Source organism: Nomascus leucogenys, chromosome 17 (assembly GCF_006542625.1).
Source record: "Nomascus leucogenys isolate Asia chromosome 17, Asia_NLE_v1, whole genome shotgun sequence".
In the NCBI taxonomy this organism is placed as follows: domain Eukaryota; kingdom Metazoa; phylum Chordata; class Mammalia; order Primates; family Hylobatidae; genus Nomascus; species Nomascus leucogenys.
Genome location: NC_044397.1, coordinates 90,083,662 through 90,109,158, shown reverse-complemented (window position 1 = coordinate 90,109,158; position 25,497 = coordinate 90,083,662). Strand labels below are relative to the sequence as shown.

General features: G+C 55.7%; 1 protein-coding gene across 11 annotated transcripts in view; it reads right to left on the bottom strand.

Annotated features, from left to right (window-relative positions):
• PTPRS (protein tyrosine phosphatase receptor type S) overlaps window positions 1-25,497 on the bottom strand; it is a 132,472-nt gene that overhangs the window by 67,587 nt on the left and 39,388 nt on the right. For 10 of the 11 annotated variants that reach the window (XM_030796966.1, XM_030796971.1, XM_030796969.1 and 7 more), the window contains exon 2: window positions 9,441-9,626. In XM_030796966.1, coding sequence (XP_030652826.1) covers window positions 9,441-9,531 — 91 coding nt within the window. In that variant the 5' untranslated portion in view covers window positions 9,532-9,626. Of the gene's footprint in view, window positions 1-9,440; window positions 9,627-16,527; window positions 16,640-25,497 lie in introns of those variants that run through there. The other variant, XM_030796967.1, reaches the window with a different exon arrangement.

The following is a 25,497-nucleotide window of genomic DNA, read 5'->3' as shown; positions in this document are numbered from 1 at the left end:
AGCCACTGCACCTGGCCTGGAGTATGTGTTTTTGTTTTTTTTGAGATAGACCCTCGCTCTGTCACCCAGGCTGGAGAGCAGTGGCACGATCTTGGCTCACCGCAACCTCTGCCTCCCGGGTTCAAGCGATTCTCCTGCCTCAGCCTCCGAAGTAGCTGGGATTACAGGCGTGTGCCACCGCCCCAGCTGATTTTGTATTTTTAGTAGAGACAGGTTTCTCCATGTTAGCCAGATGGTCTCGATCTCCTGACCTCGTGATCCGCCCGCCTCAGCCTCCCAAAGTGCTGGGATTACAGGCGTGAGCCACCGCGTAGCTGAGTATGCCTGTTTTAACATCCTAGAGCAACCTCCACAAGCTGCACCTGGGACAGGCTACGGTCTCTGTGGAGAATTCATTAACAGTGTTTCCTTTTTATTGACTATTTTTACAGTAACCTTTGCATCTCCCAGAGGGACACTAGATTTCCGGTCACAGTACACAGTAATGTTACAATGTATCCCCTAAGATGGATGTAGCTACTGCTGAGTTTATTTTTTCAGAGACGGAGTCTCGCTCTGTCACGGCGCAGGCTGGAGTGCAGTGGTGCGATCTCAGCTCACTGCAAGTTCCGCCTCCTGGGTTCACGCCGTTCTCCTGCCTCAGCCTCCCGAGTAGCTGGGACTACAGGCACCGGCCACCATGCCCGGCTAACTTTTTGTATTTTTTTTCCCCCGAGGGCTGCAACATACTTACAAGAGCCCTCAGGAAGCAGCCTATATATCCAATAAAAAGGAATTGATCAAGTGAATGCCAGGCTATCTACGCAGCGGAATACTACATAAGTATAAAAAGGGGGAAAAGGCCGGGCGCGGTGGCTCACGCCTGTAATCCCAGCACTTTGGGAGGCTGAGGCGGGCGGATCACGAGGTCAGCAGATCGAGACCATCCTGGCTAAAATGGTGAAAACCCCGTCTCTACTAAAAATACAAAAACTTAGTGGGGCGAGGTGGCGGGCGCCTGTAGTCCCAGCTGCTCGGGAGGCTGAGGCAGGAGAATGGCGTGAACCCAGGAGGCGGAGCTTGCAGTGAGCTGAGATCAAGCCACTGCACTCCAGACTGGGTGACAGAGAGAGACTCCATCTCAAAAAAAAAAAAAAAAAAAAAAAAGGTGGGGAGGAAGCCTCTCTTCCTCGGCGCCGCCCATGGAGGTGGCAGCCGTCTCCTCCTCAGCATCATGGCCGCCCTCAGACTCCTCGTGAAGCCCCAGATCGTCAAAAAGAGGATCAAGGAGTTCATCCGGCACCAGTCAGACCAATATGTCAAAATTAAGCGTAACTGGCAGAAACCAGAGGTATTGACAACAGGGTTCGCAGAAGGTTCAAGGGCCAGATCTTGATGCCCAGCGGTGGTTAAAAAACCAAGGCACATGCTGCCCAGTGGCTTCCGGAAGTTCCTGATCCCCAACGTCAAGGAGCTGGAAGTGCTGCTGATGTGCAACAAATCTCCCTGTGCTGAGATCACTCACAGTGTTTCCTCCAAGAAACGCAAAACCATCGCGGAAAGGGCCACCCAGCTGCCATCAGAGTCACCAACCCCAATGCCAGGCTTGTGCAGTGAAGAAAATCAGTAGACAGCTCATGTGCACGTTTTGTGTTTAAATAAATGTAGAAACTGCCAAAAAAAAAAAAAGGGGGGGGTGGGTGGGGGGAAGGATCCTTTTTTGTTTCAGACAGGGACTCGCTCTTTTGCCCAGGCTGGAGTGCAGTGGCACAAACATACCTCACTGCAGCCTCAATCTCCTAGGCTCAGGCAATCCTCCAAACTCAGCCTCCTGAGTAACTGGGACTACAGTCACATGCCATCATGCCCAGCTAATTTTTGTACTGAGTTTTGCCATGTTGCCCAGGTGGGTCTCAAACTCCTGTCCTCAAGCGATCCTCTCACCTCGAGATGCTTTTTGATTGTTTATTTATTTATTTATTTTTGTGGCAGGGTCTCACTCTCTCACCCAGGCTCAAGTGCACGGTACGATCTTGGCTCACTGCAACCTCCGCCTCCTGGGTTCAAGCGGACTCTTCTGCCTCAGCTGCCCAAGTAGCTGGGATTACAGGCACACATCACACCCGGCTAATTTTTGTATTTTTAGTAGAGACAGGGTTTCCCCATGTTAGCCAGGCTGGTCTCGAACTCCTGGCCTCAGGTGATCCACCCACCTCAGCCTCCCAACGTGCTGGGATTACAGGCGTGAGCCACCGTGCCCAGCCGGGATGCTTTTTAAAATAAACTACTAGGGTAGGAACAAGAAGATATACTATTAAATGGAGGGGGTGTGTATAAGCAAGAGGTAAGAAAGTGTAGCAAATGCTACCGTTGTACGATTTTTTAAAATGAGAAAAGGGGCTGGGTGTGGTGGCTCATACCTGTAATCCCAGCACTTTGAGAGGCTGAGGCAGGCTCACTAGATCAGGAGTTTGAGGCCAGCCTGACCAACATGGTGAAACCCCTTCTCTACTAAAAATACAAAAATTAGCCAGGCGTGGTAGTGGGTGCCTGTAATCCCAGCTACTCGGGAGGCTGAGGCAGGAGAATCGCTTGAACCCGGGAGGTGGAGGTTGCAGTGAGCTCAGATCGCACCACTGCACTCCGGCCTGGGCGACAGACCAAAACTCTGTCTCAAAAAAAAAAAAAAAAGAAAAAAGAAAAAAGAAGAAAGGGAAAGATTGTATGTATGTGCAGAAACAGTGCTGCCTCCAGGGAGCTAAGTGGCTGGACAGAGGGACAGAGACTTCCACTTTGGTACCTTTTTAGATGTAGAACTAAAGACAAATTGAAGAAGTTATTTTTATTTTTTCTTCTTCTTTTTTTTTTTTTTTTTTTTTTTTTTTGCAGAGACAGGGTCTCACTCTCACCCAAGGCTGGAATGCAGTGGTGCAATCATAGCTCGCTGCAGCCTCAAACTCCCGGGCTCCAGGGATCCTCTGGCCTCAGTCTCCTGAGTAACTGGGACCACAGGCGCCTGCCACCACATGCAGCTAATTTTTAATCTTTTGTAGAGACAGGGTCTCCCTATGTTTCCCAGGCTGGTCTGGAACTCCTGGGCTCAAGCGAACCTCCCATCTCGGTCTCCCAAAGCTCTGGGATTAGCGGTGTGAGCCACCGTGCCCAGCTGAAGTTATTTATTTTTATTTTTATTTTTTTGAGACAGAGTCTCACTCTGTCACCCAGGCTGGAGTGCTGTGGCGTGATCTCGGCTCACTGCAAGCTTCGCCTCCCGGATTCACGCCATTCTCCTGCCTCAGCCTCCCGAGTAGCTGGGACTAAAGGCACCTGCCACCACGCCTGGCTAATTTTTTTGTATTTTTAGTAGAGACGGGGTTTCACCGTGTTAGCCAGGATGGTCTCAATCTCCTGACCTCGTGATCCACCCACCTTGGCCTCCCAAAGTGCTGGGATTACAGGCGTGAGCCACTAAGCCCAGCCTGAAGTTATTTTAAAACATAAAATTGCTTAAATTAAAAAGTGAGCTGATTATAGAAAAAATGGAGCAAAACTTTGTTTTAAGTAAAAGTTTGGGGTCTGAGGAGAGGCTGAGGTTTAACAACTCAAACTAGCAATGCTAGGACTTTGAGCCTCTACGACCAGCTGGAAAAAGGTAGAGTGAGTCCAGGGGCCACACAGGTTGACCAGAAAATTTCTGGAAAGTTCTAGCTATTCAGAAACCCAGAGAGGCCTTAAGAAGGCCTGAGGTTCCAAGCGTAGGTCCCTGTGGGCCCCAACACCTACCCATCCATGGCTCAGGCTGGGCTTTAAACGAAACAGAGTTCCTGCCCCAGTGGCCTGACCAGCCTAACCTCCCTCACTGAAGGCTTTGCTCCTGTTGATATGACCATATGTGTCTGCTTTGATCATCTGTCCCAAAAGTCACTAGACCTGGCCAGGTGTGGTGGCTCATGCCTGTAATCCCAGCACTTTGGGAGGCTGAGGTGGCTGGATTACCTGAGGTCACGAGTTCAGGACCAGCCTGGCCAACATGATGAAACCCCGTCTCTACTAAAAAAAATACAAAAATCCGCCAGACGTGGTGGCCGGTGCCTGTAATCCCAGCTACTCGGGAGGCTGAGGCAGGAGAATCATTTGAACCCAGGAGACAGAGGGTGCAGTGGGCTGAGATCGTGCCATTGCATTCCAGCCTGGGTAACAAAAGCAAAACTCTGTCTCCAAAACAAAACACAAAAATCACTAGACCCATCATGTACAGGCATGCACGGCCTCCCTTAACTTGTTTGTTTGTTTGTTTTTTGAGATGGAGTCTTGCTCTGTTGCCCAGGCTGGAATGCAGTAGCGTAATCCTGGCTCATTGCAACCTCCACCTCCCAGGTTCAAGTGGTTCTCCTAACTCAGCCTCCCAAGTAGCTGGGATTACAGGAACCCACCACCACACCCAGCTGATTTTAGTATTTTTAGTACAGACGGGGTTTCAGCATGTTGGCCTGGCTGGTCTCGAACTCCTGACCTCAAATGATCCACCCACCTCGGCCTCTCAAAGTGCTGGGATTACAGGTATGAGGCGCCGCGCCTGGCCCCTCAATTCTTATTTATCCCTCTGTTGCAGCAATAGCTAATCCCATGGTACAGATTCAGGAATGGGTTAATGGGTTGACAGAGCTCAGAGGCTGGGCATGGTAGCTCACGCCTGTAATCCCAGCAGTTTGGGAGGCCAAAGCGTGAGGACCACCTGAGGTCAGGAGTTCGAGACCAGCTTGAACAATATGGTGAAACCCCATCTCTACTAAAAATATAAAAATTAGCCCGGCATGATGGCAGGCACCTGTAAACCCAGCTACTCGGGAGGCTGAGGCAGGAGAACTGCTTGAATCCAGGAGGCAGAGGTTGCAGTGAGCTGGGATCACGCCATCGCACTCCAGCCTGGGTGACAGGGCAAGACTCTGTCTCAAAAAACAAACCGCCACAAAAAAGATCACCGAGCTCAGAAATAACAGCACTGGAATTTGAACCCGGGTTTCTGCCTCCAAAGCTGACATCTTACTCTCCTTCCACATCCAGATCTTGAGCCTGATTAGGGCAGATGTTTTGCTCCACATTGAGGTTGGGCCTGCCCCCTCCTTCTGGCCTCAGGAATGGTGACCCGGGGCCATGCGTCCTCAGCCAAGGACATGAGGAAAAGTCACTGTGGCCGGGTCAAGAATGTTACTTCTGGTAAAAACCCCTCCCTCTGGAGCTGCTGGAAGGAAGGGCAGAAGCTGGCTGCGGGTAGAGACGCATCCAGCTGCCTGTCTGACCTAGAGCCAGAACACACCCCTTGCCCCCTCCAATCCAGCGAGCAAGACCGGGCGGGTGGGTGCTACAATCAGCCACTGTCTGTGCTGTTCCTTCCTCCCAGGGTCCCTTCCTCCTCCTCTCATCTGGCAGCTTCAACCTCAGCTCGGCCAGCACCTCCCCTGGGGAGCCTTCTTGGATTACTGCAGGCCCGGTCAGGAGTCCCTTATGCCCCCACCACAGCCTGGGCATCCCCAGAACACTGGGCTGAAATACCTGCTTATGTGGCTCTCAGCACAAAGGCCAAGGGACAGCCTCGGTTCCCTGGGACCTCAGACTTCTTCTCGGTCTGGTGACCCTTGAGGAAACGGAGCCGCCAACATCACTGCCTGCTCTCGGATTTGGAGGGGTTCTACCTCTCAGAAGCACCCTCACCACTGCAGAGCAGATACCCTCTGGGTCTTCTCCAGGCAGCTTTGGGATCTGAGCCAGCCTGGAAGAGCTGTCCCTGCCCATTGCGTCCCCCGTTAGAAAATGTCTTGTGAATGCTTGCAACCTCTCCTTTGGACAAAGCTTCCCCACCTTTTTGTCAGCAAAGGGGCAGAGACGCAGGAAGGACACCTCTGGGGCTTGAGAGGGCCACGCCTGCAGCTCGAGAGGCACAAAGACACACCATGTGCTAAGCTTTATGCCTGTGGCCAGGAGGAGCAAAACTGAGGCTCAGAAAGGTGAAGAGGCCGGGCGCAGTGGCTCACACCTATAATCCCAGCACTTTGGGAGGCTGAGGCGGGCGGATCATTTGAGGTCAGGAGTTCAAGACCAGCCTGGCCAACATGGCAAAACCCCATCTCTACCAAAAATACAAAACTTAGCCAGGCCTGGTGGTGTGCGCCTGTAATCCCAGCTACTTGGAGGCTGAGGCAGGAGAACTGCTTGAACCTGGGAGGCAGAGGCTGCAGTGGGAGCCGAGATCGTGCCACTGCACTCCAGCCTGGGCAACAGAGCAACAGAACAAGACTTCATCTCAAAAAAAAAAAGGAGAAGGGACCTGCTTTTGGTCACACGGTGCATGATGGGCAGAGACAGGATTCCAACCCAGGCCTACCTGGCTCCAGTGCCCTGAAAATAATGCAGGCTGGATAAATGGGGTTGTGGGTCTTTATTGACCACAAGTACAGTGGATGTCCCTGTTTCTTAGATGAAGAGACAGAAGTTCATGTGGTATTGCCAATATCAAAAAAGCTGGGAAGGGAAGGAACTCAAGCTCTCTCTGGAGGCAACGCGCCTGAGCCTCCCGCTCCGTGGCCTGGCTTGGCCCCATCTCTGTTTTTCCATTTCAGATTCTGCAGACAAGAATCCAGTGCCAGAGGTGGTGAGCCACCCACCCTGTCCCCTCCAACCCTGCCTGGGGCCAGCCCCACGGCATCCTGGGAAGGCCCCACTGGACCTGAAGTGGTTTCTAGAGCAGAAATTGTTCCCCTATGCCTGTAATCCCAGCACTTTCGCCTGTAATTCCAGCACTTGGGGAGGCCGAGGTGGGCACATCACCTGAGGTCAGGAGTTCGAGACCAGCCTGGCCCATGTGGTGAAACCCCATCTCTACTAAAAATATAAAAATTAGCAGGGCATGGTGGCGGGCGCCAGTAATCCCAGCTACTCGGGAGGCTGAGGCACAAGAATCATTTGAACCTGGGAGGCAGAGGTTGCAGTGAGCTGAGATCGCACCACTGCACTCCAGCCTGGATGACAGAGGGAGACTCCATCTCAAAAAAAAAAAAAAAAGAAAAAACAAAAGAAAAGAAGAACTGAAAGGGGTCGGTACCGAAGGCCAGACATCCCCAATGCAGGGGAGATAGGCCAGGAAGACTCAGGCCCTGGAGGCAGCCAGACAGATCACAGTGCAGCTATACCTGGCTTCTGGTCCCTGAGGGAGTGTGGTCATTGGGAAGTTGGCCTGTGGGACCAGGCAGCTCGGGTTCAAATGGCCACTTCTGGTTGGGCACAGTGGCTCACGCTTGTAATCCCAGCAGTTTGGGAGGCTGAGTTGGGAGGATCGCTTAAATATAGGAGTTTGAGACCAGCCTGGGCAACATAGTAAAAACTCTGTCTCTGTAAGAAATTTAAAAACTTAGCCAGGCCAGGCAGGCACTGGGGCTCACGCCTGTAATCCCAGTACTTTGGGAGGCTGAGGTGGGAGGATTGCTTAAGCCCACGAGTTTCAGACCGGTCTGGGCAACAGAGTAAGAACTCCATCTCTACAAGAAATTTTAAAAATTAGCCAGGTCAGCCGGGCTCAGTGGCTCATGAGGTCAGGAGACTGAGACCACCCTGGCTAACATGGTGAAACCCCGTCTCTACTAAAAATACAAAAAATTAGCCGGGTGTGGTGGTGGGCACCTATAATCCCAGCTACTTGGGAGGCTGAGGCAAGAGAATAGCTTGAATCTGGGAGGTGGAGGTTGCAGTGAGCTGAGATTGCGCCACTGCACTCCAGCCTGGGTGACAGAGCGAGACTCCGTCTCAAAAAATTAATTAAATAAATAAATAAATAAATATTAGCCAGGTCAGGCACAGTGGCTCATGTGGTAATCCCAGCACTTTGGGAGGCCAAGGCGCTTCAGCCTATCTCTTTTCTTTTTTTTCTGAGACAAGGTCTGGCTCTGTTGCCCAGGCTGAGTGCAGTGGTGCAATCAGTTTCCGTAGTTGTACGACGAGGATGCTGATAATCGCATTCACCTCATCGGGGTGCGGTGGCTGATCTGAATGTATAAGGGCATTTACTAAAAAACAGCATGAGGCCAGATGCCGTGACTGGCTCACACCTGTAATTCTAGCACTTTGGGAGGCCGAGGCAGGTGGATCGCTTGAGCTCAGGAGTTCGAGACCAGCCTGGGCAACACAGTGAAACCTCATCTCTACAAAAAATTTAAAAAATTAGCCGGCATGGTGGCCCACGCCTGTAGTCCCAGCTACCTGGGAGGCTGAGGTGGGAGGATTGCTTGAGCCTGAGAAGTGGAGGCTGCAGTGAGCTGAGATGCTGCCACTGCACTCCAGCCTGGGTGACAGAGTGAGACCCCATCTCAAAAGGAAAAAACAACAATAAAAAAAGCAGCACGAAAATAACAAAAAGTGCAAATGAATGAGGCAGGGGTGTATGTCTCCAGTTTGTTAACCAGCAGTAATACTTATGTTTGTGGTAACACAGGATTGCCGGCCTGCTATGTCCCTAGCAGCAGGCAGGGGCTTATGACATGTCCACGTCACAAGAATGCTGGATGTCGATAATGATATGAGCTCTGTGACGGTGGGTAAGGGAGGCTGAGCCACTAGCCCGAGGTTGTGCAGCAGGTTGGCAGCAGAGCCAGGATTCAAACCCAGCCTGACTGCAGAACCCAGTCTCCTGCCCTACTGCCCTCATCCCTTATGTCCTCATGGGCCTCAGTGATGCCTTCTCCAGGTCCTTCATGATGGGGTGAGTCTTGGCATTGGGCCCCAGATGGACCCTCATCCTCTTCACATTACAGCCAGAAATGCTGCCTTGCCCATCTCTAAACTATACCAACCTCTTTCATCTGCAGGCCTTCCTGGGTGCTGTCATTCTGACGAGGAATGGCTTTTCTATTGGCGAACTCCTATACACCCACAAAACCCCAGTCCCAATGCCCTTTTTCCCAAGAAGCCTCCCCTGGCTCCGCCTGAGACAGTTTGTCTGCCTGTGTGTCTGCCACCAGGTGCAGGTACTGCCCACAGCAAGGGAAGGTGAACTCTGTGGCTCACTAAGCAGTGATCTCAAGTAAGTCCTTGCCTCGTTTTCCCTCATCGGGAAACGTGGAAGGTAACAGAACCGGCACACTGGGTTTTGTCAGGCCCAAGGGAGAGGAAGCAGGTAAAATCCGTGCCTAGCACGGAGCCTGGGGCTGAGTCGATGCTGGGGAAACAGACGCCGTCATCATCATTTCGGTTATTACTTTATGAATACCAGCATTATTACTTACCTCTGAATCTCTTAGGGCTCAGCACACAGTCCCCAGCATTCAGCCTCATTTGTGGAGCATAAAACTTCCATTTGGCAAAATGGAGGGCCCCAGGGAGGAGGTGGGGAGTGTGCTCACACACACACAGCCATAAGTGCACATAGGTAAACAAACACACGGACCCCTGCACACCCCGTGCCGGCTTCTTACCTTCTGCTGCGCAGCCTCCAACGAGCAGGACCACAAGGAGGCCCATGGGACCAACCACAGACACCATGCCGGGGCCCCAGGTGGGCGCCATGCTTGGCAGCGACCTCCGATCTCCGTCCTGGAGGGGGATGGCCCCCCCGGTCCCTCACAGAGAGGCCTCGAGCCGAGCGTCAGATGGGGCGGCGTCTGCAGAGACAATGGAGGGCTGTGAGAAGCGAGTGGGGAAATCCAGGAGACCTTCATGGAAGAGGCAGAGGGAGGGTCACATGGAGCAGGGGAGGGTCCTGTGGGGGCTGGTCATGGGACAATGGGGGAGGATCATGGGGAGATGGGATGGAATGAAAGTGCTGGGCCCTTGCTATAGAATTAAGGTGTCTCCCCCCAAAAAAATCATATGTTGAAACCTAGTCCCCGCTATGATGGTAATAGGAGGTGGGGTCTTTGGGAAGTGACTAGGTCATGAGAGTAGAGACCTCATGATCGGGATTAGTGTCATAAAGGATCTCCCAGAAAGCTCCCTTGCCCTTTCTGCCACATGAGGGCACAGGGAGAAGATGCCTTCCATGAACCAGAAGACAGCCCTCACCAGACACCAAATCTGTGTTGCCTTGGTCTTGGACTTCCCAGCCTCTAGAACTGTGAGGTACCAATTTCTGTCATTTGTAAGCCACTTGGTCTGTGGTATTTGGCTATAGCAGCCCAAATGGACTAAGACAGCCTCCAAACGCCAGCTAAACCCCAAACCCAGCATGAGTCCCCAACCCAGGCTGGGCCCCTGACTCAGACCAAGCCCCACACCAGGACTGAGGGGTGCTGAGCCCTGATTTTCTCCAACTCACAGGCTGCTTCTCAGGAAGGAGGGGACTCCAGACTACGCTGCTGTCTGGCTCTAAAACCTGGTCCCCCAGGTTATAAGACAAATCTCTCCCACACACCTGCCTGTCCCTGCCCTGCTCTAAGACCTCCCATGGTTCCCAGAGCCCCCAGGGGAAGCCACTCCTGCTGACTTCACTGTTTCCCCTCGCTTGGAGGTACAGCCGGGCCGGCCAAGCTCAGTCCCACCTCCAAGCCTTTGCTTCTGCTGTGCCCTCTGCCTGGAATGCTGTCCCCCACCACATGACAGGTCTCAGCTCAGCTGTCACTTCCTCAGGAAGCCCTTCTCTGCCCCTCAAAGGTCAATTCCCCCTACATTCGACATTCCAGAGCATCAGATATGACTAAGGTTATCCTCCATGGTATTCACCCTGGTTCCCAAATTAAATGAGAAGATGTTAATCATTCAGCACATTTCTCCCACAAGAACCTCAACTCCTCCAGGGCAGAAGGTCCCTCATCACATACCTTGAACCCTGGAATGGCCCCCTCCCCATCTCCCCAATCTCAACTCTGTCCAGAGCCAGGTCAGAGGGCCAGGGAGGGGAAGGGAGAGGCCCAAGGATAAGATCTTTGTTGCCTAGTCAGGCTGGCACCCATGCCAGCCCATGCCCTGGGCGGGTCCAGGCCGTGGCCACAGGAACTGGTGGCGCATAATAACGGGGCAGCCCCTGTGATTCTGACTCCCAAAATACCCAGCTGCGGTCACCTCGCCCAGCCCTGGGGCGGTCCCAGGGGAAGGATGGGCGGGTAGTGGCCGGGTCACAGCCTAGGGTGAGGAACAGGATTCGGGGGGCCTCAGTGTACATAGTTAGGCCACAGGCACACAGTCAGACCAGGCACAGGGAATGATGCCTGCTAAATCAGGCCACAGACATACACAGATATACACCGTCAAACCACCGATACACACCGACACACAGTCAGACTGCAAGCGGTTGTGTATCTGCAAGAGACACGGAAACAAACGCATTCACACAGGCAGCAGAGACGGGCACACACACAATCAGGCAAATAAAACTTGCACGTAGACCACAAACACAGACAGGCCCCAAATCAGACCACAGACATACACCAAGCCAGAAAAGATACACATAAGGGGTCACGGTGGGGCAGGCAGTACACGTACACAGTTGGGTTACAGGGAACTGCAAACATGCAGTTAGATCAGAGATACCTACAGGTGCACAAGCCGGTCAACGTCACACGCAGACACAGGTGCCGGCACACTGGCAGACTATAGATAGGCCACTCAGTCAGCAGACCACAGGTGCATGCGCCAGCCAGCCAAAGAGAGACATGCAAAGTCAGGTTCCCTTCCTACACACATATGTGCACACAGCCAGGCTACACAGACACGCACATGCACAGACTCTAGGTACACCTTGCACACAACCAGTTGGGGACTGGCAAGATGAAGGAAATAAAGCCTAGAGCACGGTCCCTTACTCTGAGTCCCTGTCCCCTAGCCCTTTAAGAGCAAAAGTCGCCAACAAGGAAGGCGGTGGCCCCAGATGGAGAAAACAGCCTGTGGCCAGCTGGGGCTAGGGTGACCACAGTGGCTGGCCCTGCCCAGAAATGCACATCTGCTTGGCCACACTGAGGGGGTGAGGTCAGTCCCAGACCACTTTGAGCATCTGGGAAGGCCTGCAGAGAGCCTCTGGGGAAACTGAGGCAGCATAGCAAACTTGAAGCTCAGACAGCATGGGTAGGAGTCACCTGCACAGAGAGCCCAGGTGGGGCACATGTATGGAGGGCCCCAGCCACAGCTGGCTCTCCCACATCCCATGAGGACCTCAGGGCGGCCGCCTTCTAAACCGGGCAGCCCTAATTACACCCTGGCTCCCACGGCAGAAGCCATGTTGGGCCCACACCTCCCTGATGTCTGTGCGGGATGGGGCTGAGCCAGGCGCAGGCAGGCAGGGCCTGGCCATGGACTCCCCCCAGATCCGCCACTCCAGGCTGTCAGGGGCAGGGACGAGGGGCTACAGCAACAGGGGCATTTGCGGCAGGGATGATGTGTCAGGAATAGGGTGGTGGGAGGGGCCCAGGAAGTGGGGTTCAGACACTACCACTGCAAAAGACAAAACATTCCAGGGTCCCTCAGGTGCCAATCCTCCCTAGGGGAACCTCCCATGATGGGGAGAGGACCCTGCACACCATGATCCTCCCACCAACTCCTGCTTCCACGAAAACCCCAGGCGTGGGGTCCTCTGCGAGGATTTGGGAGAGAAGATCCTTAGGTCCCATCAGCTCTGCCTTCAGAATCTGTCCCCAACCTGCCCACTTCTTACTCATTCTTCTGCCTGCACTTCTTCCAGCCGCATTGTCACCGAACTGGACGGACGTTGTCACCTCCACCCTGGTCTCCCAGCTCCCGCCCTCGTCCCTTGATCTGTTCCACCCACAGAAACCAGAAAGCATCTATGAGCACTTGCGCCAGGGCCCGTCCTTCCTCTGCCCACAGCCCTCTATGGTGCCCACCTGCCTCGGGGTCAAAGCCCAAGTCCTTCCTGAGGCCCACCAGGTCCTGCAAGGCCTGCCCTGTCCCCTCCCTGCCCTCCCCTCCCCTCCTCCCCCTCCCTCCCCTCCTCCCCTCCTCCCTCCTCCCTCCTCCCTCCTCCTCCTCCCCTCCCCTCCTCCCTCCCTCCCTCCCCCCTCCCCCTCCTCCCTCTGCTCCAGCCGCATGGGCCTCCTCGCTGTTTCTCCAACACCCCAACTGCAGTCCAGTCCTGCCCCCAGGCCTTTGCATGGGCCATTCCTGGATTTAATACTGGCTGAGGACCAAAAGGTGAATGGGAATTGGGGGCAAGGGTGTCTCTGCAGTAGGAACAGCATGAGGAAGGGCAAGGGGGCAGCACCAAGAGGTCCTGGGAGGCAGAAGGGGAGAGATGAGGACAGAGAGGTGCACACAGACTAGACCCACAGGGCAGCCAGGAGCCCTATGTGGCCCTGGGCAGGGAGGGACACAGCCAGGTTGGTGCCAGGCCAACCCTCCACCATGCCCTCTTGCAAAAGGCAGCCTGGGCCACCAGCCTTGCCACTGCCAAGAAAGGGAAACTAAGTCAGGTGGAGTAATCTGCAAGCTCCCAGGAATGACACAGCTGTTAGGAAAAGCATGGCAGCCCATGGTGGCCAGCAAGGCTGCGCCAGGGCTAGGGAGAAGGGGAGGGAGTGACTGCTGGACCTTGAACCCACATGGGGCTCAGGGAGGGTCTCTGCCCGCCCCACCTGGCTCTCGGGGGCTGGACTGCCCACCCACTAGCTCGCGGCAGCTGGTGGGAGGCAGGCGCTTGCCTTTTACAGATGAGGAAACTGAGGCTCACAGAAGAACAGGGACTCGGCCAAGGCCCCCAGCTGGGGTGGGACTCGGGTCTAGAGCCCATGTTTAATCTTGTGACTGTGTCTTTCTCTGGCCACTGCGGGACCCCTGGACAACTCTCTCTGGGCCTGGTAGAGCCCGCTGGCCGCCTCTGGGGGCTCCCCGGCGGTGCTAATGGGGGGCGAGTGGGCACTCATTCCAACCAGGCGCCAGGGCATGGGTCACACGATCTGGGAGCCGGCTTTGTGTGCCCACGCGGTCCAGGAAGCATAAAGGGGTGATTATGACCCAAGCCAGGCAGCAAACAGGCTGTGTCACCCGCACAAGGCGGGGGCTCCTCGGGCCGGAGGAGGCTCCCGGTACCTCTCCCAGCCCCGGCTCCGGCTGTAGAGTCTACCCTGTCCTGTCCTGGGGCGGGAGTCTGGGGGCCTAATCCTAACCCTCAGGGGCCATCCCATGGCCCCAGGGCAGGAGAAGCTGAGGCTGATTATGCCAGCAGTGGGACTCGGGAAAAGACCCCTGACCCTGCACAACCTCTCCACCTTCACATCCACCCCCCACCCACATCTCTCCCGGCCACCACCTGGAATGTCATTTCCAGGACTGGACCCTGGCCTCCAGCCTCCCCAGACACCTGGGTCACTCCCACAACCACTCAAGCAGGGGCAGGCAGCGAGGGCCCCCCTGGGCAGCAAGCCCAGGCTCTGTGGACACCGGTGGGCTCAAGTCAGCTCTGGCCAAGCCACTGTCCCTCCCAGGGCGCCATTATCTCCCTATCAGGAAACGGGCTCAGGGAGGGGCTGGGTGGGGCTGGCCCTTCCCAGAACTGAAGACCGGGGACCTGGCTTTAGGCTTTAATTGACTACTGATTTGTATTGGGACGACATGAAGGCTCAGGGCAGTGTCCCCAGGGGTCCTGGTGGCCAGGAGTGGCTGGGTGGCGCAGACAGGGAACCAGGCCCAGCCCTGGAGAGGGAAATCATTAAAGTCCACTAGGTGGCCCCGGGGTGCTGAGCCCCATTAAATGTTCTCTGTGTTTCCTGCTGTTTAACGGATTAGGAAACCGAGGCTCACCAAGGGTCCTGCATGGAGGAGGGGGCTGGGCTGGGTTAGGATTTGAGGCCAGAGCCCGGCTCTCAATTGAGCCCAGGGTCCATGTCCTCCGGGCGCCCAAGCTGCCAAAATCATCCCGTCAGTGTGTCCCCCATGGTGGCTTCATGGAACAACTTGAGATGCCAAGATCTGGGGGCACCCCTGCTTCTGCTAACACACCCACGGGGGCTCCCAGCTCCTGTGCTCCCAGCTCCTGTGCTCGGTGTTCTGGGCCCTTCTTGATGTGACTGTATCCATCCTCTTCCCTACCCCCTCTTCCCGAAAGGTCCTGCAGTTCTCAGAATACACTGCCTCAGGCCTCTGAGCCTCTTCCCATGCAGGTCCCCCACCTGGCCCATGGTCAGTTCATCCTGTAAGCTGCAGCCAAGAGATGCCTCCACTCCAAGCTGAGCCCCGTTCCTCCTCTGCTCTAAAATCCTCCAAGACTCCCATCAACATGTATTAAAACTCAGACTGCTACCTCAGCCTCCAGAGCTGCCAGCCCGGCCTCTGCTGACCCCATCACGCCACAACCCCCCATGCCAGGCTCCCCTTGCCACCTTGATCCCCCCACTTGTGGCCCCTGGCTCCCATAGAGATATTTACACACACTGTTCCTTCCACCCAGCACACCCTTCCACATCCCCATCAAATCTCAGCCCTCACACTTGTCCTCAGGTCTCAGCTGAGCTGTCACCTCCTCCAGGAAGCCCTCCTGGATGCCCCAGGCTAGATCAAGACCCATTCTGGGCTACCCCATCACAGCTGTGCTCCCACTGTGGGTCTGTCAACCCCCTGGACGGAAGCCCTCTTCCCACCCCAGGAATGTGGCAAAGCCCCTGCATGCACTGGATGCCTGCTGCATACCCAGCTCCACCTGGCACTTTATCCACATCATCCCTGGGGTCACCTGGGTTTCAGAGGTGGAAACTGACACCATAGACAGCGACCACCCCAGGCAGTGGAGGCCGAGATGGGGACCAGCCTCACATCCACCCTAGGGGGTCTGGCCGAGACTTAAAAGGTGGGGGTGAGGCTCTGAAAGGAGCAGACAGCTGAGGCCAGCCTGGGGTCTGCAGGAAACCCCTTGGGGATGGTCACCAAAGTCCGTCAGCTCAGGACTCGGGTCCTGGAACGGCTTAGAGCCCAGGGACGGGAATGGGTAAAGGAAAGGTACGAGCTGCCCTGACCGTCCCAGAAGACAACACCACAGGCCCCTCCCTGAGGCCAAGCCCCCCAGTTTCTTAAAGACTCCCAACAAAGCACAGAAGGCAACGTGGGGTCCACAGGCCCGAGAGGAGCGGAAACAAATGGATGGAGGTAAACTTCCTGCGATTTTCGGGGGTGGCTAAGAGCAGGGATTCCTGCCATGCACCCCCCACAGCTACCTGCCCCCTCTGCGGTCCTGTTGCCTCCTCCGCCTTCCGCGAAGTCCCCAATCAGAGCTCCCCCGGCCTGGCAGCGAAGGCTGCCCTGCCGCCTGGCTCCGCCCCCGGGGGGTGGGGGAGGAGAGGGGGTGGGGGCAGGAGGTCGGGCTGGGGGCCAGGCGGGGGAGGGGACCCTGCGGAGCATAACGGTCTGGAGTTTTCCAAAGTGCAAGCGACGGGCCTGAATGGGGGGGTGCCAGGCAGCAGCAGGCCCAAGCTGGCCCTGGAGGGCGGCCGGCCCGGTCAGGCCCGCGCTGGGCTGTGGGGACCCCCGTGTCCCCCGGCCTCGGAGCCTGGAGGGGGCGCGAGGAGAGGGACAAAGCCCGGCGCGGCCCGGACCTTGGGGTGGAAAGGGGATCCCGGGCGCACTCACCCCGGGGCTCCGAGATCGGGCCCGGGCCCCGCGAGGCCTCCACAGGGCCCGCCGAAGCCGGTCCCCGCGTCCCTCGGTCCGCCCGGAGCGCGGCGCGCAGCGAAGACTCGGGAGAGGCCTCGGCCTGGGGAGCTCGGCCTGGGGGCGGGGAAAGGGGCGGGGCTGTAGGGGGCGGGGTTGCAGTGGGCGTGGCCGCAGGGGACGGGCCCCGAGGAAGGGGATTGGGGGGGCAGGGCGGGGCCCCGGCCGGAAGTGGGGCGGGGGTACCAGAGGGGAGCCCCATCTGGAGGCGCGGAGAGCCTCCGCAGGGGTCCATGAAACATTGGGCGAAGGGGCGCCCCAGGGAGGGCACGACCCAAGACCCCTCCCTCCCGAAGACTGGTCTCACGGGGAGCCTCTACCCTGCTCCCCGCTTCCCCAGCTCTGATCGTGGCCATGGCAACGGATGAGGAGGCTGGATGCCGGACAGGGCGGCGGAGGGCTCCCCAAACACACCCAAATACAGGAGGTCGGAGAAGGGGCAGAGTTCCCCTCCCGGTCTGGGTTGGACCGGAGGCCCAGTGGGCTGGGGGGGGGGGCGTCCCCTCTTCCCCCTCCTAGACCAGAGAGTGGGGGAGAGGCGCGGGCGCAGAGGCTTCCCTCCCGCTGGGGGTCCAGGGGAATGAATGGGGGGACACCGTGGCAGAGGCCCCCACCCTCGCCACAAGCCTGAGGAAGGGGCGGAGAGCACAAGGCCAGATTGGAAACAGATGGGGCCGCCGTGCCAGGCCCGTGACACCGGAGCAGAGGGAGAGGAGGAGGGAGAGGGAGAGGGAGGGGCAGACCTGTCCGGGCGGCCAATCCGAGCCCGCGCTGCGCCCGGGGTGCGGGTTTGAAAACTCCACCGGAGAGGCCCGGAATGCAGAAGCCCAGCGGGACCCGGCGGTCTGGGGACGGGGCAGGGGCCGGGATGGAGACCCAAGGGCTCCCGCGTCTGCTCCCATCCCTGGAGAAAACGCTCTCTTTCCAGCATTCGCGCTGAGGACGAAGCCCGAACGCCAACGCCAACGGGATGTCCTGGGCGCTCAGCTGTCATCAGCTGTGCTTCCTCAGGCCACCGGCCACGGCTCTAGGAGGCAGGCCCCACCATCACCCCCATTCTGCAAAGAACAGAGCCGAGAAAGAGAGAGAAACGGCTGCCCACAGCCGGGAAGAGCAGGGATTGGAACCAGGGTTTGGGTCCAGAGGCGGAGCCCTCACCACAGCGCTGCTGGAGGCCTGGGGCCCCCAGAACTGAGGATATGTCACGAATAGTTTCAAGCCCCTTGGGTTTATCTAGGGACAGGGCCATCCTGGAGACAGACGCCCGACTCTCTAGAAGCCATTACTCAGCGGGGCAAAGGACGTGGGCTTTGATGGGAGACACACAGGCGGCTGTGAGAGCCCAGCAGATACAACTCCACTCCCACGGCTCCCGTCCATGCCCTCCCACTGCTACCTCAGTGGGTGGCTCCCATCTCCTTCAAACATCCAATAAATGCCTCCCTCACTGGGGGATCCCACACTGCCCCTTTCCCTTACCATGCCTCAGTTTCCCCCCTCTGCAAAATGGAGCATGGAATCCCCCTGCCCCATCTCCAACACTAGGTGGCCTAGTCCACAAAGCACCATGCACACAGTAGGTGGTCTGTGTCTGCACACAGGCTCCCTGCCTGCCCCTTTGACACAGAGCACACAGTAGGTGCTAAACACAGGATGCCGTGACGTCCCCCATCCCACACAGCCCCACCCTCGACGAGGTACACAGCTGCTTCATGGGGGAGGCTGCCCGGTGCCCCAGCACCACCGGAGGCACACAGGAGGTGCCCTGTGTCAATGTAGGCATAGGAGCAACCAGCGGGACCTCCCCAACTCGGCTGGGCACACAGCGGGCCCTCAGGAGCAGAGTAGGCACCTTGCTTGTATCTGCGGCAAGGCACGGGGCTCATACAGACTCGAGTTTGAATCCAGGGATGCCCTGTGTGTCGAGAAAGGACCCGTACCTCTCGGGCTGACAGTTTCCCCATCTGCCACATAAGCCAAGCACTGAACAGGTGCTCAATGAATCCATACTGTCAGGAGGCTCGGGGCTGTATGACCTGCAACAGACAGGCCAGGCTCTGGGCTGCCCAGGACTCAGGGGATGGCAGACAAGCGCTTGTCAGCCCCTTCCCAGCCAGTCCTGCCCTCTCTGGGCCTCTTGTCCATGTCTCTGTGGAGACAGACTCTTGCCCCTATTCCACAGTGGTGACCACAGTTGGCAGGGGACATAGCCGACCCCGAGGCGCTGGGGGAGGTGGGCCAGGTGCCCTCCCCCTTGGCTGGGTGGCCCCATCAGCACAGAGCCCTAAATGCGCCTAGTCCGGGGTCTGCCTCTCCCACCAGACTGTGACCTCGCGAGGCAGAGCAGGGTTTGTCTCGGTCACCTAGCGTCCCCGGCACCTAGCACAGGTCCACAGTACAAAGGAGGTTCTCAGCAAACATTTGCACAATCAGGCCCAGCCTCACCCAGGAGAGCTCCTCCAACCTTATTCTCCCCCAAAGGCCACACCGTGTGTGCCCTTGTCATAAAGCAGGCATCTTCACCTACCCTTTTTTCAAGACAGGGTCTCGCTCTGTTGCTCAGGCTGGAGTGCAGTGGCACCATCATGGCTCACTCTAGCCTCAACCTCCTGGGCTCAACCTCCTGGGCTCAAGTGATCCTCCCACCTCAGCCTCCTGAGTAGCTTGGACTACAGGCACACGCCACCACGTCTGGCTAATTTTTGGATTTTTTTGTAGACATGGGATCTCCCCATGTTGCCCAGACTGGTCTCGAACTCCTAGACTCAAGTGATCCTCCTGCCTCAGCCTCCCAAAGTGCTGGGATCACAGACATGAGTCCGTAATAAGGTTAAGCCCAGCCTACCCTTTTCTAAACAAACATTTCCAAGCACCTATGCCAGGCACAATTCTAGACACACAGTGACCAAGACTGACAAAGATCCCTGCCCTCAGGGTGCGGATGCTCTAATGAGGGTGACACACGAGAAATAAAAGAAAGAAAATCCACTGTGGGTCAGATGGTGGTAAGGGCTCTGAGGATGACTGGGTTGGGGGTTGTAGGATGAGGTGGGAGGATTGCCTGAGGCCAGGAGTTTGAGACCAGCCTGGGCAATATAGCCCATCTTCTCTACAAATACTTTAAAAAATTAGCTGGGCCTGGTGGTGCACGACCGTGTTCCCAGCTACTTGGGAGGCTGAGGGCGGGAGCACCATTTGAGGCCAGGAAGTTGAGGCTGCAGTGAGCTATGATGGTGCCACCGCAGTCCAGCCTGGGCGACAGAGCACGACTCTATCTCTAAAAAAATGTAAAATAAAATAAATACAGGATAGGAGAGAGGGGAGGTGACATACAAACAAAGATCAGACGAAGGTGAGAGAAAGTGAAAGAGGATTCGAGGCAGAGAGCTCAGCCCATGCAAAGGCCCCGGGGCAGCACTGCACCTGGTGTGTTGGAGGAATGGCGAGGAGGCCAGTGTTGCTGGAGCAGAGTGACGAAGGGGAGACAAAGAGGAGGGGCGGGGAGGGAGGAAATGGGGACAAGACACTCACGGCCTCAGAGGCCTCCGGGAGGAATCGGGCTTTGACCCTGACGAAGGTGGGAGCCATGGAGGGCTGTGGGTAGAGGAAGGATGGGCCTTGACTCAGGTACTCACAGACATCCTCAGCTGCCGTGGGTAGGGCAGACTGGGGGGGTGACTAGGCTGGGGTCAAGGTGGGCAATGATGGGGCTGGACTGGGTAGAGGATGGGGGAGAAGGGCACATTCTAGGCAGACCCAATAGAATTTTCTAAACGGCTCGCTCGGGGATGTACAGAAAAGAGGGGACTCAAGGATGACTTCTGGGTTTCTGGCCTGAGCACCCTAAAGGTTAAGGGTGGCCACCTCCAGGAAGCCCTCCCTGATTGCCCCCCACCCCCACCCCGTGCCCTTGAGGGCTGACCCCCGGAGCCCCTCCAAAAACGTTCCATTGATATGTCCTCTGTATACACCCAGGAGGCGGCTGCCCTTGGGGAGGAACACGGGGCTGGATCACGTCAGCTCCCACAGCTGGGACGTTGGGGGGTAATTTTTTTCAAAATAACTTTTCTTCTAATTATAAAATAGGCGCGTGCAGCAGAAAATTAGGTAAAATCAGCATAAAGAAGAAAATAAAAGTTACCCACAATCCATCCCTCGCCTAGAGAGAAACCGTTTCATTCGGCCGTTCTCATTCATTCTTTCCCTGTACATGAACTGAGCACCTACTGTGTGCTGTGCTGAGGACACAGTGGTAAGCATGATGGAACCAGCACTCCTGCCCTTGTGGGGGGGGGGCACAGACAAGTTGCAGGGGGGATGGACACCCACAGAAAAACAAAGTGTCAATAACATAAGACCAGGCAGTGCTAAGAGATGCCAAAAATAAATAAATAAACCACACTGCAAGGCTGCAAAAATTGGGGGGTCCCTGGGGGAGCAGCCTCTTAGAAGTGGTGATAATTGCATTTAGACCTGGAGGAAGACAGCAAATCAGACATACAAACACCTATGACAACAGAGTTGCAGGCAGGAGGAACGGCAAATACGATGGCCCTGAGGCTAACCATTTCCTGTCAGTCTTTCTGTTCTTTTTTTTTTTTTTTTTTTTTTTTTGAGACAGAGTCTCGTTCCGTCGCCCAGGCTGGAGTGCAGTGGCACGATCTCGGCTCACTGCAACCTCCGCCTCCCAGGTTCACATGATTCTCCTGCCTTAGCCTCCTGAGTAGCTGGGATTACAGGCACACACCACCATGCCCGGCTAATTTTTTTGTGTATTTTTAGTAGAGACAGGGTTTCACTATGTTGGCCAGACTGGTCTCGAACTCTTGACCTCATGATCTGCCCGCCTCGGCCTCCCAAAGTGTTGGGATTAGAGGCGTGAGCCACCGCGCCCGGCCTCCTTCCAGTCTTTCTTCTATGCATACGAATGGGTGCTTTTCCTTCGTTCGATGGGGATCACCATTAGGAGAACATGTTCCAGTGTCCAGCTCGCAGAATTTAATCAATTCCCACTTGTTTATCCCATTACGTCCCTTATAAACAACACTGTGAGGGACATCCTTAGACACAGCTGTGTCCCTTCGTCTCCTAAAGTAACTTCCAAAGCAGGGGTGACTGCACTGGGATGTTCTCAAGCCTTTTAAACCTTCCCTGATGGGGGTCCCTCAGATAAAACCATACCCTTGACCGGGGCAGGACTCCCTCCCCCAGCCTGTCTGTCCCACCTCCTTCATATTTGGCACCAAAACCCCCGGACATTTCATTTAGGTACAAACTCTGTACTCTTGGCTGCGAGAGCCAGAGAGAAACTGGTTGGGCAGCTTCCTCTCAGTTTCCCTGCCCTGGTCTTGCCCATGCCCAAGGCTCCCGCCTCCTACCTAGCACAGCATTCGTGACCCGGGGCATGGGCGGGTACCAACGAGCCAGGAGCCCGCCTCACCCATGTTCACATCACAGCCCTGGTGCCGGGTCTACCCGCCAGCCGCACCGCAGCGGGCACAATGCCCACCACAGGCACGCCCCAGCTCCATGTCTGCCTTTTTCACCTGCCCACCCCCACAGGCCCGGCTACCTTCCCCTTCCTGGAAAATCTGAGACACCTTCAGGCGTGGCTGGATCCAGCAAAGCCATTCCTCCCACGTTCTCCTCAACTCTGCTGATGGCACCTCCGTCCTTCCAAGGGCTCAGGCTAGAACCTGGAAGCTGGCCCTCACTGCTTTTTCTCCCTCACCCCATATGCTCTTGGTCTGGAAATACTCTCAAGTTTCTCTCCTAAATTTCTACTCACTTTGTCCATCTTTCTCCATATTCCCTTCCCAACCCATCCAGCCCGATTATTGCCTGCTTGGACCAGCACAGTTACCTCTGCCCTGATCTCCAGCCTCCCAGCCTCCCCCTCCAGTCTGTCCTCCCCACAGCACCCACTACATGGTGCCGGTGAGCACCCGAGTCAGGTCCCGTCCCTCCTCTGCCCACAGCCCTCCATGGCTCCCACCTCCCTCAGGATCAAAGCCCAAGTCCTCCTGGTGGCCCACAAGGCCCTGCATGACCTGCCCCATCTCCTCCCTGCCCTCCATTCCTCCCTCTCTCCCCCTCACTCTGCTCCAGCTACATGGGCCTCCTCGCTGTTCCTCCAGCACCCCAAGTGTGGTCCTGCCTCAGGCTATGCCTCTGCCTGGAACACTGTTCCTCTACATTTTCTTCTCACTTTTCTTCTCACCCTTCCAATCTCCCTCAAGGATCACCTCCTGAGAAATGCCCTGGCTGACCATCTGGCTCAAGCAGCACCCATCACCCATTATGTTACTGTCACCTGAAATTCTCTGTCTTTACTTACTGTCTGGGTCTGAGTTATCAAATACAAGAATCACTAGCAGCTGGGTGTGGTGGCTCACGCCTGTAATCCTAGCACTTTGGGAGGCCAAGATGGGTGGATCATCTGAGGTCAGGAGTTTGAGACCAGCCTGGCCAACACGGTGAAACCCCATCTCGACCAAAAATACAAAAAATAGCCAGGCATGGTGGTGTGCACCTGTAATCCCAGCTACTCAGGAGGCTGAGGCAGGAGAATCGCTTGAACCTGGGAGGCGGAGGTTGCAGTGAGCTGAGATCACGCCATTGCACTCCAGCCTGGGCGACAAGAGCGAAACTCTGCCTTAAAATAAAATAAAATAAAATAAAATAAAATAAAATAAAATAAAGTAAAATAAAATAAAATAAAAAGAAAGAGAAAGGGCCATGAGCCACATGTGACTCATTAAACTTAAATGAAGAAAAATTAAATAGGCCGGGTGCCATGGCTCCCGCTTGTAATCCCAGCACTTTGGGAGGCCAAAGTGGGTGGATTGCTTGATGCCAGGAGTTTGAGACCAGCCTGGACAACATGACAAAACCCCATCTCTACTAAAAACACAAAAATTAGCTGGGTGTGGTGGTGCACACCAGTAGCCTTAGCTACGTGGGAGGCTGAGGCACGAGAATCGCTAGAACCCAGGAAGTGGACACTGCAGTGACCTGAGATCATGCCACAGCACTACAGCCTGGGCAACAGAGCAAGATTCCATCTCAAAAAAAAAAAAAAAAAATAGAAAGAAAGAAAAAGAAAAATTAAACAAAATTTAAAATTCTGCTCCTCAAGTCACAGCGGCCACATTTCCAGTGTGGCTCATGGTCGGAGTATTGAAACCCACATAGCACACTTCCATCACTGCAGAAAGTTCTGTGGCCAGCTCTGCCAGGGAGAATGGGGCCAGGTCAGTCTTGGTCACCGCCAGGGTCGAGTACACAGTATGTGCTCAATAAATGCTTTCTAAGTGAAGAAGTGGGGTGGGTGTGGTGGCTTACACCTGTAATCCCAACACTTTGGGAGGCCGAGGTGGACAGATGACTTGAGCCTGGGTTTTTGAGACCAGCCTGGGCAACACATTGAGACCCCATCTCAACAAAAAATACCAAAATTAGCCGGGCATGGTGGTGCATGCCTGTAATCCCAGCTACTTGGGAGGCTGAGGCAGGACTGCTTGAGCCCAAGAGGCAGAGGTTGCAGTGAGCTGAAATTGTGCCACTGCACTCCAGCCTGGGTGATAGAGCAAGACTCCATCTCAAAAAAAAAAAAGGAAAGAAAAGGTGGTAAAATATATATAACAAAAAAATTTCCATAAAAAATACAGATATGAAAGAGTGAAGACATCAATGGCTCAGAGGCCTTGCAGAGGCCGGAGGTACTAGCCAATAGCACAGAGGTCAGCAGGTGCCATCTGCAGCCACAGTCCCCCAGCCACTCTCACTCCCTGGGCAGCCACGTTAGGGTATCCAAACTCCACATTTCCAATATGGGGACATGGAAAGCCAGAAAGCAAAAGCCACACCGCTGGGCTTTGAACCTGGATCTCCCTGGCTGGCCAGCAAAGCATCCTCTGGGAGCTCTTGCTCCAGCCCCAAGGGCAGAAACTTGGAAAAGGCTTCCAGGCCACAGCCGGAGTCAGCTCTGCAGTGCCAACATGCTGACTCCGCCAAAAGTAGGCGACGGGGGAGGGACAGAATGGCTGGTCCCCCTGCCAGGCCCCATTGCCAGCCTGGGCCCCTGCCAGGCCCACCGTCTCACACCTTGAGCCAGCGTCGAGTGTATTAAAGTTGTTGCTGTTTTTTTTAATTTTTTTTTTTTTTTTTTTGAGACGGAGTCTCGCTCTGTCACCCAGGGTGGAGTACAGGGGTGTGATCTCGGCTCATTGCACCCTCCGCCTCCCAGGTTCAATCAATTCTCCTGCCTCAGCCTCCTGATTAGCTGGGATTACAGGTGCCCACCACCACGCTCGGCTATTTTTTGTATTTTTAGTAGAGACAGGGTTTCACCATATTGGTCAGGCTGGTCTTGAACTGCTGACCTCAGGTGATCCACCCGCCTCAGTCTCCCAAAGTGCCGGGACTACATGCATGAGCCTCCGCGCCTGGCCGCAAATGAATTTAATGGATCTGGCCACATTCTCTCTGCAAGATGCCTGCGGGTCTCTTGTTCAAGCACATCCTCCCGCTCTGCACCCACCAGTCCCCAGGGAGGGTAATCACGGCCTCCTCGCAATCCTCCCCTCCTTGCTCATGACTCTGCCATGTCCCAATACCCCCCATTGATTGATTGATGGATGGATGGATGGATGGATGGATGGATGGAGTCTCACTCTGTCGCTCAGGCTGGAGTGTAGTGGGGCAATCTCGGCTCACTGCAACCTCCGCTTCCTGGGTTCAAGCAATTCTCCCACTTCAGCCTCCTGAGTAGCTGGGGTTACAGGTACACGCCACCACACCTGGCTAATTTCTGTATTTTTAGTAGAGATGGGTTTCGCCATGTGGGCAAGGCTGGTCTTGAACTCCTGACCTCAAATGATCTGCCTT